This window comes from Poecilia latipinna, unplaced genomic scaffold (genome assembly GCF_001443285.1).
Source record: "Poecilia latipinna isolate Pla-1442-1.1 unplaced genomic scaffold, P_latipinna-1.0 Scaffold2126, whole genome shotgun sequence".
In the NCBI taxonomy this organism is placed as follows: domain Eukaryota; kingdom Metazoa; phylum Chordata; class Actinopteri; order Cyprinodontiformes; family Poeciliidae; genus Poecilia; species Poecilia latipinna.
In genome coordinates this window covers 51702-66851 of record NW_015114742.1, presented here as the reverse complement: position 1 = coordinate 66851, position 15150 = coordinate 51702, and the positions used below count along the sequence as shown (strand labels likewise).

Genomic DNA, 15150 nt, shown 5'->3' with positions numbered 1-15150 from the left:
ATTTGGACTACATGATATAGTCTTTACTTTTTCATTTTTATTGACTTTCTATTCCTTTGTTGTTATTTATCCTATTTGTTAACAAGAGAGGCTTAATATTCTTGTATTAATTACCAGCCTGTGGATTCATCTTGAGAGTTTTAAACTGTAACTTCTTTCAGGTTTAGCAGAAACAAAACTGAAGTTATTATCTTTGTACCTTAAGAACAATTATTTAGTCAATTATTACAGCTGGAAACCAGCAGTCAGGCCCAAAGTGATGGACTCAGACCTGAACCTTCAGGTCACATAAAGACAGTTACAAAGCCAGCCTTCTATCACCTGAGGATCAATAAGACAATTGATGGAATACCCAACAGAATCTTTAGTTTTACATCATTGATGTGAGATGTGCGTCATAATTCTGCACTAGAAGAAGACAGACAGTAAATCTGGATGTAAACTAAAAGCTGTTAGTCATGTTTTCTCCTTCCTTTCTCTTATCATGATTCTGAAACGATATTTTTGTCTCCTGTTGCTCAACAACATTAAAACTGATCCATTAATACTCCTGTAAAAAAAGCTCTGCTGTTTGACATCGACATTCTTCTTCTGCATATTCATCGGTGGTGTAAACTGATCACACAGTCTGATTGATTGATTATTGGCATGAATGACCAAATAAAATCAGATTTCAGCAAATTAAAATCAGTCGATCTTCTTCTCTGTCACATAATGAATTAGAAAACTGATAAACTAAAAGATGAACATGAAATCTGCCATTTATGAAGCGTTTGGGGTTAAAGGTCAGATTAGAGGTTTTATCAAAGAGACGTTCAGTTTCGCCGCTTTGAATAGCAGGTCTTATTATTTTGACACATTATTTTTTATTTTTAAGAATTTTATTTCTAAACATTTTGACCTTTTTATAACAGAATGATTCATAAGAAATGTATCTGATAACACTGGAAACATTCCTCTGAAAACAGAAACATGTTGGACTGAAACTGAGTTAAAAAGTTTCTTAAAAAGGTTTTCAGAAACAGAAAGCATAAAAAGGTGTCGATAAAAACATTTTAATGTGTCAGAATAAATTCAGGCTTTTTGGAATCAAAATATCAAGAAATGAAGTTTAAACCTGAACTTTCTGGAATGTTTATTTTCATGCATGAAAAGTTTCTGCATGTTTTCTGTTGGGAGCAGCTGAGTGATTAGCATGTGACTGGATGCTAACGAGGTTAGCACACATGCTAACGAGGTTAGCACACATGCTAACGAGGTTAGCACACATGCTGGTGGGGGTTGAAACATTCAGCTAAACATCCACAGAAGAAGAACAACATTAACTGACCAAAGTACTTCACAGCAATGACAACATGACAAGAAATAAAATTAAGTTTGATCAAATAAAATGGCAGTAAAATACAAAACTAATCATAAAAATAAAAATAAAGACATAGTCTATTTTTGTTGCAGCAAAACATACTAATTTTCCGTTTTTTCCAGCCAAAGATGAAACAAAAAGAAAATATCAAAAAGTAGCAAAATAATAATAAGAGAAAAATGTATCAAATTTAAAGGTTAATCTAATTAAAACTTAATTCTGAGCTGCAGTTTTTATTTTTAAGATTTAATTCACAGACCAAATAATCCCTCAAGATTTCAGAGGAAATAAAAGCAGCCTTCTTAATTTAGAGTTTTATAGCCAAACTTTTTAATTAAACTTATCTCATTAAATTAATTTGATCTCATTTTCACTAAAAAATAAACAGTTTTAACTTTATTTTAATTATTTCTGAATAAATAAGTCAAATATTTGTTTTCTGGATTAAAATCTAAACCTTTTCAGTCGTTTCTGCTGCAGAATCATCACATTTTCCGTCATTCCGGTTCTTGTTGATTCCAACTGCAGGCGGAAACGGGCAGCAGACAGAAAGGGGCGTGGCTTCCGGAGTCCCGCCCACTTCCGGAATGAAATCACCTGGAGAGCAGAGAGGAGGGATGAGGTTTGAATCAGATGTTCCAAGTTTTCCCACAAATGAGGCTGAGAAAACCTGCAGCTCTCACTTGTTCCTGGATTTATTGATTTTCTGATTTTATTTTTTTTTCTGGGAACTTCAGGAATATTTACAGATAAAATTAACAAGTTTTTCTTATTTTTCCTGCTTTTTTGTTTGTTTGTTTTTTGTTTTTTTACTCATATTAAAACTGCAAGAAGTTGGAATTTTGACAATTTTAAATATGAGGCAACCGCAGAAGTTCAGGTGAGTCCTAAAAACTAAAAAACGTTTATTTTCCTGTTTTTCTCCATCTTTAATGAATTTATTCCCCGTTTCTCCTCTCAGAGTCCTGCTCGGGGTTTTCTGGTGTCTCCGGTTTGTTGCTCCCTCAGGTCGGTTTTTCTCCACATTTCCGCAATGTTTTTTTTTTTTTTTTTTACGGGCTTCTTTATTAGAAGCCATCATTTCATGATGCGTTCAAATGCACCTCGTAAAACTATAATTCATCTTAAATTTTCCACAACGTTCAGAATATTTCGAGCGGCACCAATTTTAAATGTTCATCAATCAAATTTGATTAAGAATCTACGGAAGAGGATTAGGGACACTGAGACATGGAAGAATGATGAGTTTAACCTCAGAATTTTAACATTTTCCCTCTAAATCATAAACATTTTAGTTGTTTATGCAACATCTGTTCTTAAAAGTCAAATATACCAAATAAATTTGAGACAGACTTTCAGTTTGGATGAATTTGCATGTTTACAAATCCTATAACGGAGAAGAAAATGATTATGTGATTATTTCTATATATTAACAACAAAATTGACATAAACCAAAGAATGTTTGGTTATTAATTTTGATTTTGACAAATCGAATAAAAATCTTATTAAAGTCAGAATTCTTTTTTTCCAGTGACCCAAATCCTAATAAATCTTTGCCTTTAAACATACGTTTTATCCAAAATAGTGTATTTACTCGTATATTTTCTAGATGTACTTGAACGCATCATGAAGTTTTTGCTCCATGTAATTTGCTGGTCAGAGAAAAGTCTGTAATTTTTCTCTCTCTGTTAAAACAATCAGATATTTTCAGATTCACAGTGTAAATTCAGACGTTTTCTCCTCATTGCTCAGTCTGTGGTTTAACTGGTTTTGAGCCACTTCACCCAGTTTGGCTCCAGTAGCTGCTGGTTTCTCCTCATTTGCACATCAGTCAGATGTAATAGAGGGACTTTGTTCTGAAACAGACATCAGGAAGGTGAGGAACCAACAATGTGGCTGTCAGGGTTTAAATTTCACTGATTTTACCCTGAATCCGAAACATTTTGTCCATAAAATCAGCCGATTACTCAGAGTTTTTATTTTTTACTTGGATGTACAATTATTTACTCAAACCTGCCGTTTTTTTCTTTCAGGGTCTGAAGGAGTCCTCCACTCTTCTTCTTCTACTGCTGCCCCATCTCCCTCCTCTCCTCCTCCGGCGGCCCAGTCCTCCCAGGAGTTTCTGTCCCAGTTTACCCAGGTGAATTCTCCAAACAGCGGCGACCGTAAACACCGAGACGCCAGCGCCGTGCTGCCCTTCATCGGCCTCACCAGCAGTACGCCTCCTCACACACACACACACACACAGATTTCTGTTTTCACAGGAAATTACACATCTCTAATATTCCTGTTTGCAGACAAGCAGGAAAACGTTGCAGGAATTCATAAAAACCAAGTAAAAAAGTGAAAATGTGAAACTGAATCAACGTTTTTGCAGCAGGAAGGAGCGAAACGATTCAGGTTTGAGTGTCTGGATGTTGAGTTTTAGTGTTTCTCTGTTATTTTCAGAGGTTTGCTCAGACTCTCTGGTGTTTACTGGTGTGGAGCGGAGGAGTGCTGCAGGAATGCGCTGCCAGCTGCAGACTCTGGTTTATTTCACCGACACAGAGGAGCTGCAGCAGCTGGACAGCAGATTTCAGACTGAAAACCTGCAGAGACATGAGGAGGATTCGTCTTTATGCTCAAACCCAATAAAACCTCAGATCTGTAAACAAAACGAGGAAAAAGAGACGGAAACAATCAGCTAAACAGAAAAGATTACATGAGAAATCAGTAAAACTTCAGATTCAGATTATTGTTTTCAGTTTTACAGATTATAAACTAGAAAAACTGAAAACTTTTTCTAGATTTTGCTCCTTTTTTATTTACATTTTTAATTTCTTCCTAATATTTAGACATACCTAATATGTAGACAGTGTAAAGGAAAATGGATAGAAACAAGGATTTAATGAATACTTTGCATACAACAGGTAAACACTGCAAAAACACAAAATCTTACCAAGTATTTTTGGTTTAATTTCTAGTGGAAATATTTTAGTTTATTTGCAATAAAATTAACTTAAAAGTAACTTTTCTGCAACATATATAGACTTGTTTTAAGTCATTAATTCCTTTAATATTAATTTTAAAAAGTTCTGGTTCCACTGGCGCTTTTACCTAGCAACGCCAGCCAAGCCCAGCTCAGCTTGTTACCTAGCAACGCAAGCCAAGCCCAGCTCAGCCTGTTACCTAGCAACCCAGCTCCAGTTCCATTGGCAGGTTTTTTAACAAGACATTTTTCTCATGTTATGAGTTATTTTATCTGCCAATAGAAATGGAAAGTTACTGAGTTTACTACGATATTTTCACTACAAACTGGACCAAAAATTCTTGGGAAGATTTTGTGATTTTGCAGGGAAGATGAATGTTTCTCTCTGTTGTCACTGAGGCTGATAGAAACGGAGGATCAGCTTGATGTTTTTAATGTTTTAATGTTTTTAATGTTTTAATGTTTTTAGGTGCTGATCAGAGCCGCAGCTGCTGTAAAAATGGAGGAACCTGCATCCTGGGCAGTTTCTGCGCCTGCCCTCCGTTCTTCACCGGGAGGAGTTGTGAGTACGACACCCGGATCAGGTAAACCAGCTGATGGTCTCCTGGGTTTTCAGCAACATTGACATTATAACCGTTTTGTTCTGATCCACGGTCTGTCGCTGTGGCTTCTTTTGCTGGTTTTTACTGTTTGTGTGTTTGCAGACGATGTGACGTTGTTCCCCACGGTGAGTGGGTCCAGAAAGGCTGCTCCTACTGCCGCTGTTTCTACGGCGTCTTGCATTGCTTCCCTCACGTTTTCCATGAAGATTGTGGTAAGAAAGTTTACACACATAGCAACACGTATTATCTGTTTTTATTTAATATAAAAGTGTTAAAGCTGGGAGTCTGTCGGCTTTGCATTTTGAGACAAGATTCTCCAAAGTTTTATTCTAGTTTTTAATTCTTTTGGTTCCTTGGTGTGGTTCAGGTAATCTCTGAAAGGTTTTGTAATCTCAAAGGTGTGGAAGAGGAATCAACACCCACAGTCGCTGTAAAACCCGCCTTTCACACGTTTCACCCTAAAACAAAAAAACTCCTTCTGGGTGTAAATGGGGCTGAATGAATTTGCCTCACCTTCTCATTTACAGTTCAAGCCTTTTATCCCCCAAAATGTTTCTTATTTAACTCCTTAACAACAAAACCTTAAAACAGAAACACTGATGTGGAGTTTGGGATGATTTTGAAACCCAGAAAAGAAAAAGAAACAAATCTAGTTTGACCGTTGTTGTGAGGTCCCAAAACTTTGTTTCTGAAAGCAAAATGTCAAAAGTGTTAGATGCTGAATTTCCTCCTAAGGGTTTTATTTGTCAACAGAACTAAAATGGACACATTTGGTTCATCAGAACAGATCCCACCAAACTCTGGACCCACCAAACATGCTACTGCTAACGTTAGCATGTATGAGAATTAAAAATATTAAAAGTTATTGTTATTGTGATTTTCAAACTAGAATCTACAAGTGAAACAACTTCTCACACGTGCTAGCTACTAAATTGTTTGCTTCCACCTCCTCTGAGCCCTCAGAGCTGCTAATGTTAGCATTAGCATGTGGGAGCATATTAATAGTCTTAGCTACATATTGTGCTTCAGGTTCATGTTAATAAAATACTCAAGCATGTCTACCTCATGTCTCTTTGCTCTTTCCATACACCAGCTCACCCAGCTCTTTGTTTAAGGCTAACACGTTAGCATGTTTGCCTAACATGCTAACACGTTAGCATGTTTGCCTAACATGCTAACACGTTAGCATGTTAGCCTTAAACAAAACCTTGTTTTAATCTTGATAATTCTGGTCATTTAATGTTTCCAGTTTATTTCTGTATTTTATTGTTAGACTCATTTAAAATGTTTAAGCACAATAATTAAACCAGGTTAACTCAGCTGACAGACAACAGAGTCAGCTAACAGTAGTATTTGCTAGCATTAGCATGTTACTGATAGCATCTATAGCTAATTATTGTAATTTTCTTAAACTCTTTACATTTAAGATTACTGCATCATGTTTTCAGCTAATTGTGTCCCTAGACATTATTTTAAGATTTTTTATTTTTTGACAACTTTGACATTGATGACAAAAATAAAAAAGCCGACCTAAAATGTTTCTAATTCCAAATATGAAATGTTGGGGATTTATACTTTTGCAAAATAGTGACTTGGATTCATGATCAGAAAGAGGAAAAGTCACAAATATTTGTTATGAATAGGTGCAATAAAGGCATAAAACACTTTTGGAAAAGAAATATCTTTAACAAAGTTTCTATGGAACACTATTTGTGGCAAATCTTCTGCACATAGTCATAAGTCACATAATGTTCTGAGTTTTATCCTGAAGATAAATCTTCAACTTGGAGCTAAAAAAACAACTAAAAATCAATCCAACTTTTGATACTTTAATTAAGCTGGTAAAATTTGAAGCTAGCTAGCTAGCTAATCCAACACAGAGCATCACTTACTTCTGTCTTTTTTCCAAAAATAAACGAGCTGCAGAAGTATAGAGTGAAAGCTTTCCTTGTCCTGCCTGGCAGATAAACATGTATCTCTAAGAGCTGCTGAAAGTCGAGATAAATGAAGTTAAGTTTAGAGAAAGTGAAAGAAAAAGATAACAGTTTAAAAATACATTAAATGGCTCTGAAGACATGATATCAACGATGTAAAGTCTTGATTGTTTCGTTTTCTCCCAGATGACTCGGATCAGGAGGTTCGTTGGTATCATTCATCGGCGGTCAGGTTGACTCCTCTCAGCCGTTTCCTGTCTCTGCTGCTGCTACTTCCTGTGCTGCTCATCTTCTGATGTTCATAGGATTTTATTCTCTAATCGGCTCCAAAACGACGTGAATAATAAACTTGATGATGCTGCAGTATTTATTTTAATGAGAAAAAAACCTCCTTCATTTGCTTTTATGTAACTGACTGGACAGAGAAGAGTTCTTCCAAAATAAATCCTGTTTGCCTGGAAGATCTAAATGTACGGAAAAAGATTAGTGCCACAACAAAAAATCTGCGCCCCCCCCCCTTCAGAATTCTGATATTTTCTCAGATTTTACTTTTTACTTACAATTCTCTTTTTTTCCTCAAAATTATAAAATTTTCCTCAAATTCTGACTTTTTCCACCAGAATTTTGACTTTAATCTCAGAAATTTTACTTTTTTTCTCAGTATTTTGACTTTATTCTCAGAAAATGATTTTTTAACCTCAGATTTATAACTGTAATCTCAGAATACTGACTTTATTTTCAGAAATGTGGCTTTTTTCTCAGAATTTTAAACTCGGATTTCTCGTTTGTTTTTTTGACGTTCATCTGACATTAAAGTCAAAATTCTGAGGAAAAAGACACATTTTTTGTTCAGTGGCCCTAATATTCTTCCATATAAATGACATGAAGGAAGCTGTATATAAGATTTTTATGGAAAATGTTTTAAAGTCATTTTTCGTTTTTTCTTTGAAAGAAAAACCTTCCTGTGATTCTTGTTTCAAACTGATCTGATGTGACGTTTTGTGTTTAACCTGGTTTGTTTAATTCAAGCCGGATTCCTGCTGTGATGCTCAGGGTTTCGGTTTGCGGTTCTTCCAGCCTCTGTTATCTGCAGGCATTTCCAGCCGTTTTCTCTCCTGCCTCTTATCTCCACTTTATTGATGAGGTTGGATTTGATTATCTGCTGTTTTCTTATCTAAAACAAACAGGAGCTGCTGCTCTTCAGTCCGTCTGGTTTTCTGCAGAGCCTAAAGAAGAAAATCTAAATAAAGAATCTTTACAGATTTATTTCAATTATTTAACCATAAAATTCAATGTGTTGTTTTGGTTCATGGGGTAAAGTGGGAAAGTTGTAAATTGGAATGAAAATGATGGAAAATAATAAAAATCTGCATGAAAGTGTTTTTAATCTCCTTTAATGAGACACTAAATAAAATCCAGAGCATCCAGTTGTTAGAAGTCAGTGGGGCTTATTAAAGCAGAGACCATCTGTTAGTTTTAGTTTCATTTACTTCGTCTGCTCTGCAGCAATAAGAAGATTGTGTGTTTTAATGCGTCTATTTTCTTTAAACTGAATGTCATCTGTAAACCTAAATGTTCCTATCAGCTCTTATTTAATCTGCATCAATATTTTTTGGTTTCAAAGAACACAAAGCTGCTAAATTGGCTAACAGCTAAGCTAATTTTCTGATTAGTCTTTCAGCAAATTTTGAAAACTTTTAGCACACTTAGTTTCCCCTAAATAAATTCTAAAGAGTGAGTTTTTCTGACTATTTGTGAACTCAGGGTAATTTTAGTCATAAACTTGAAATCTGAGTTAAAGTTTTGGTTACTGACTGCTAAGAATCTATTTATATTCATGCTCTTATTTTGAAGGGGGTGAAAACTGTTTACTGACTTTTTCCTGAATCAATATCTGAAACAACATGAAGTAAAACAACCAGTAGAGAAGATATGAACATAAATACAACATATAAGGTCATTAATGAACATTAAATTAAATTGGTGCTCAAACTTTGCAGTGTTTCAAGAGCAGAAGTTAATTGAAGTTTTAATTGAAGTTAGCAGTTTAGCATTAGCATCTGCTCAACACCATGTTATATCCTTAGTTTTTGCTTAATACCTTGTTGGTGTAGCAGTAGTTTAGCCTGAGTGTAACTTATGGTTAGTGCTTTGGGGTTAACAGCTAATTTTATCAAGCCCTTATTTCCACCAAAATAAAATCCAAAACATTTCGACTTTCCTCTGTAAAGTCTCGTTTGACTTTAATCTCAACTTAAAACATCCAATCCAGGAGTTTTCCTTCTGCAGAGGAACAAGAAAACTCTAATATGAGGAGATTATCAGGAAGGTTTTCACTCTTAATCCCAGAGTAACCAGAGTGTAATCTCCCCATTGTTACCCAGCCGACTCCTCGTAACAAGTTAATTAAAAACGCTTCGCCGTCTGAGCAGAAGAAGTCAAAGAAAAGCTGTTAATGTGATTTTAGTTTCAGTTTGTCAGCAGGTCAGACGTCCAGCAGAGAAACTCAGAAACCAGCAGAGAGAAAAAGCTGCAGCAGATCAGGATGGATTTAAAACGGATTAATGATGTGAATGAGGAGGAGGAGGAGGAGGAGAGCCAAACGACTCCCTGCCATGATGACGCCTCCCTTTGACAGAAAAACTGCTCAGCAAATATCAGATTTTTCCTGTCAAAGAAAATAAAATGAAGAGATAAATGTGATAAAAATATTTTTTCATGTTTTTTCCACTGGTCAGAAAATGCAGGTTTCCAACAAATATGAAACTGAACTGAATCGTTTTTAGCCTTAATGAGTTTTAGTTTGTTTTCTATTGTGTGTAAATTTGAAAAGCTTTGCAGTTTTAAAAATTGTCAGAAGCAAAATTATTTAAAAAACTACATTGGTACTCGGGATTTACTGAATTTAATATAAATGAGGTACGAAAAACTTAAAATAATTCATTTAGGTCAAAATGCTGAGATCTGAAAATAAAAATCTCAAAAATACACAGACTGGCCATGTGTTTCCATAGATTATGTAAAAATATCTAAAAGTGTAAAAAATAAATAAATAAATCAGAAAACAGACCTGAAACTAATTTTAACCCAACTTTTATTCTAAATCTGAAAAGTGAGGCAAGCATTTCTGTTCAGTTCCTGAGTCACAGCTGCAATGCCTGCTGGGAAAAAACCCAAAAAGAGTCTCCATAAAAAGCAGGAACCTTTAACTGGGAAAGTTAATATTTATTAACCCTTTAACTGAAATTATAAGGAGTTCAGGCCCTTTGAGTCAAACTGCAGCTCTCTGCTGACATCTACAGGCCAGTCCCAGAATTAAAGACCCAGAATAACCTCCATTATTCTCCATGCAGTACTTTGACTAGACCGACCACATTGGACCATTATATAAACTCAGTTCACTGGGGGGAACAAAAACCCTTGGAAACTGGTTAAAAACATTACCTACAGACTTTCAGCCAAGATTCGTCATTTTCTGAAACAAATCCGTTTTAAACCGACAGCAGGAGGTTCAGCTGCTCATCATCACCTCTAACTGGTTCTCCTCTCAAACTCTCTGCTCACTGACATCAGGCCTTTGTTTGGGATGCAGTTCTTCACGTATCGCCACATAAAATTATTTTCTAAGTAATTCAGCTTTAAAAACACGACGACAGTTTTAACATTATGATTCATGTAACTGATAATAATTGATCGATCTGAATGTTTCGTTTTGCTCAGTAACGTTGAAGTTCATTATAAAGTGTGGAAATGTGCTGAATAAATAAAGTTCACTTTGCATGTTAGAAAATTTTAACTACACTTCAGAACTTTAAAATAGTTGAATATTGTTTATTTCAAGTAACTCATAATATGGATTTGAGTTTTAAATGTAGAAACAAATAAAATGTTTGAGTTTTAACAGATTTATATCAGTACATTTTATTCAATCTTTTCTTGTTCCACTATTAAACATTCAGATGTTTCCATTTAATCTGAAGTTCCAGGTTTGCTGATCTCATTTCTGTGATCAGTTTTTTAACTTTTGGTTTGTTGGTTAATTGGGCCTTTGGAGGAACTGAGCAGCTTTCTGCTCTCGCTGTCTTCTCTCCTCTGGCGCTGCTGGTTCTGGTTCTGGTTCCTCAGGTGGAGGCGCAGCAGCCACTGGTCCCTGAGCCTGAAGAGAAACAGCAAAACGGAGGTTCAGCTCAGGTCCAGACCAAGAGATGTGGCAGGAAAATCAAGTATCAGACCATCTTCTGTGTCAGATGAGTGGAGAATTATTCAAAATGAAGAAGGTAAGTTAGAAACACTTCCACTAATTCACTAATTAATTTTCTGAGTGTTTTGGCTAACTTCAAAAACATTTAGTGCTTTAGCTTGCATAAGTAGGTAAAGACAAATATGTTGTAACTAAATTAACTTGGTTTAATTTAGCTCTTTAGAGCTTTACCTTTCTGCTACATTAGTTCTGCTAATGCTAACTGCCTAGCTAATGCTAATGCTAACTGTTTAGCATTAGCAGAACTAATGGTTAAGATTAGTGCTGTAGGGTTAGCTCAACTAACTTTTTAGCTGCAGCTTCAGTTGTGGAAATGTGGCGTTAAAAAGAGAAATATGATTTAAAAATGTTCCTTGTTGCAGAAATTAAAAGTAAACTCAACATTAATGTGAACTTTGAACTTAGTTTCTTCTCCTGGTTCTATTTCAGACTGAAGAAATGCTGATTTTCATTAATGAGACAATCTGATGTTTGATATTTAACGTTTTTAAGTCTGTCAGATGCCCATCAATCAGGTCACATCCTGTATGAGCAGAAAACCTGGAGATTTTTTATCGTTTTTGTAAAATTTCTAGTAAATCCTAGTTTTGTTCTGACCAATTCTTAGGGACATTTTGACTTTTTTCCACAAATGTAATTTTTTTAAAGTGTTTTTCACAAAATATCCACCATATGTCTGGAAAATGTACTCCTTTTTGTCTGTTCTGGTCCTGCAGCGTTGATCCTCTGTCACTGCAGGAGGATCTCATGTTGTGGGAAGAGGAAAGCCGTGTTGGCTGAAGGATTAATTAAGTGATTCTCTTGCTGATCTCCGGGATTCAAACCTGTGACTGCGCTGCCTCTAATCAACATTCTCAGGCAACGACGCGATGACAGACAAACAAGCTGCAAACACAACCAAGGCGTTTAATGAACTCATTCATCTCTGGCTCCCTCGGTAATAAAGTTTATTTTTAGCATGACAGTTTGTCCACACAGCTTTGTTCACCTGCCAGAACTTTATTTTATTTTTTTAAGGAGATACGTACATAATTTTAGTAGAAATTAAACCAAAGTTCAGAGTCAGTGAGAGAAATTTAAATCCATCCCATAAATCCATAGTTATTAACAACTTAATAACAATAAATGAGGCTTAACAAAACTTTTGTGCAATCTATGCAAATAAGTGTTATGTTTTTTAAAATTATTGTTTTTATTTCAGGTTTGTATTTTAAGCATGTGTGTATAGAAAAGTGATGGTCGCTGCCATGAACAAGCAGTTAGCTGCTAAGCTAGCGGGGTAGCTAGCATGCTAGTGCCAAAATGCTAACACAGAAAATTTGTTGTTTCACTTGTGAAATAGTATAAATGAGACTGCTTAGTATAATAACGCCTAGCAATGCCAGCCAAGCCCAGCCCGTTACCTAGCAACCCAACATGCTTGTGCCTGGTTTTACCTGTTATATAATGGCTGCTGAAAAAATCAGGTGTTTTGTTGTTGATGCACCATCCACATCAACAACAAAACACTTTAACTGTTGTTGCTTGATTCTTGTTGGTTGTGCAGGAGGATGCACTTCTTCTTTTCAAAGATGTGCAAGCGTTGAATTTGGTGTGCGTGGCTAGCAGCAGCTTATTTGGATTTAAAGTGACAGAAGCCCTAAAACAGCTCGTTCTGAAAGGAGAACTGAGCAGATTAGAATCTCATTACCTAAAAATGATTCAGCAATGATTTCGTCTGACCTGTTCAAGGAAGCATAAAACTTTAAATCTGATGGAAGCTGATATTTAGGTTTCTGATGATCTACTTGTGTGTTGGTTTAGTTGTAAAATGTTTGTCTGGTTTTGCCTTATTTTAGCCCCTGATGAGGACGCAGTGGGAATAACTAAGTCCTGACTGGGTTGACATCATTAAGACTCTTCTGGATAAAACCTTCGACTCGCAGCAGAATCGTCTTCTGACCGTGTCAGGGCGCTGCTCCTCAGGCGGTTCTCCTCCTGGTCCATCTGCTGGCTGTGCTGGACGATCCTCTGCTCCCAGAACCACCGCAGTTTCTGCTTGTCATGGATCCGAGCCGCATTCATCGCCTGGCAACAGGAAAGCTGCGACGGCGCGGACAAAAATCCACCAAACAGCAGCAGGTGGAGACAAGCACTCCGGTTTCTGTCAGCTTTTAATACCAGCTGAAGAACTCTTCATCTCCTGTAACTCCTCCTCCTCCTCCTCCTCTCACTCACTCTCTTCCTCTTCCTTCTGATTTACTTTATCTGACATGTTTCTTTAAAGTTGTGGTTATGGATGTATTTCAGTAAAACATTTTAACATCTGCTGGGATTTTAACTGGAACTGTGAGTTTTGCTCAGATGATGTTAAGATTGAGTTTTATTCAGTGGATCTGCTGGGAGTAAAGGATGATTTTATGGGACAACGTCTCCTTCCCAACATTATGCCTAATCAATGCTGTGCTTCTGTTATTGATCCTATAATTTACACACAAAGAGCTGCTAAATGCAGAAAATATAGACTTGAACTCACATTTTGGCGCCCTCTCTGGCCCGGCACCCCGGCTGTAGCGGCAAACTTTCATAGTGCTGGCCACAACAGGATTATAAAACAATTTAAAATATAAGGCGATTTTTAAACTTTGAATTGACGCAACATGTGTCAGTGGTAGAACTGAAAATAAAAAAAAGTAAATGTAATTTTTTTTTGCCATTTTTAAATTTATCATTGGTGTAGCATGTTTGTTTATAAGTTTTTTGTAAACAAATAATAGAATTTTAATTGCAGAACTGAAAAAATGCATAAGGAAATACAATATTTTAATGTATTTACTGAGTTTTATATTTGTGTCTTGACTGAAGAAGGTGACGCTGTGTGTCTTTATATGAGCTGGTTGGGGGGCCCAGCATTTTTCCAGAGGAGGCCTGGGCCCCCACTAGCCCCCTCTTGGAGGCACCCTTTTTTTCACATTTTTAAAAAATTGTGATGTAATTGTAATGTCATCCTCCTGGACTTTAACCTTCTAAATATTATGCTGAAACCAAAACAAGATCTTCCAGCCGTCGGCCTCGCTGGTTCCTCCTTCTCCAAACTCAAAGAACATCTGAAAACTTCCCCTTGCTTCAGTAGGTTGGATAATAACGACAGACATGTTCCATGATGATGAAACAAATATAAAAACACGCTACCATGCGTTAAAACCAAAGTTTTCTCAGGTTTTCTCTGTGTTGCTCGTGGGTCAGAGGAAGGATTAACACCCTCATATTGCTGAGCGACTCGGCAGCTTTAGATGTCTTAACACTCCCAGCACAGCCCAGCCTGGACGTGTGTTTATCTGAGCAACAGTCAGATAAACACACTTCTACCGGGACGCCGTCTGCTTTCATTGGTCACCTTGTCGGGATCAGAGGTCAAGAATCAAGCAGCAATGGATCCTCTACTCAACATGAAAACTCTGATTTATTTTATTTCTTTGGAAAAATTTAGATTTTTAAAACATTTAGAAGATAGTCACCAATAAATCACTGAATTTCTTTCATGGACATCAGAATAAGGATCTGAATGCATGCCACACTTTTCAGATTTAATTTTAATTTATTTAATGATCAGGTTGCCTAAGTCATGAAAGTTTAAAATAAATATGTCTGTAGTTGTAACCTGATAATATAAAGATGTGACTTGTAACTAGAGTGATGAATTACAATGAGTAACTTATGAAATAAGTTAAGTTAAATTTGTTATTAATTTATTAGAACTGGAATACAGAATTTATTAATTATAAATTTGGAATTATAATTATAATAATTATACATATTCTGATTCAATATTGGACATTTTAAATGTTAAATTATACAAAAAAAAAATAAATAAAAAGCTCTGTTTGGGCTTTTGTTTGTTTTTTCTTCTTAATTTCAGGTATGTTATTTATATAGCCGATGAATGTGGTAGATTTTTCATGTTCCATTATATAAAAGCTTAAAATAAAAAGTTCAACTTAGTTTGTTTTCAAAATTCTAAGTATATTATTTATATATTGAAT

At 35.8% G+C, this 15150-nt stretch overlaps 1 protein-coding gene across 1 annotated transcript; it reads left to right on the top strand.

The window, feature by feature from the left end:
* The first annotated feature begins 2102 nt into the window (after positions 1 to 2102).
* Positions 2103 to 7330, top strand: tdgf1 (teratocarcinoma-derived growth factor 1). The gene is made up of 6 exons (XM_015017312.1): positions 2103 to 2243; positions 2325 to 2371; positions 3397 to 3579; positions 4801 to 4915; positions 5036 to 5145; positions 7054 to 7330. The coding sequence occupies exons 1-6, from the start codon at positions 2221 to 2223 to the stop codon at positions 7161 to 7163; spliced, it is 588 nt and encodes a 195-aa protein (XP_014872798.1). The 5' UTR covers positions 2103 to 2220; the 3' UTR covers positions 7164 to 7330.
* The last annotated feature ends 7820 nt before the right edge of the window (positions 7331 to 15150 follow it).

Coding starts and splice junctions, on each gene's coding strand:
- tdgf1 (XM_015017312.1), top strand. CDS start 2,221: ATGAGGCAACCGCAGAAGTTCAG. Junction 2,372..3,396: donor CCGGTTTGTTGCTCCCTCAG/GTCGGTTTTTCT, acceptor TTTTTCTTTCAG/GGTCTGAAGGAGTCCTCCAC. Junction 3,580..4,800: donor CTTCATCGGCCTCACCAGCA/GTACGCCTCCTC, acceptor TAATGTTTTTAG/GTGCTGATCAGAGCCGCAGC.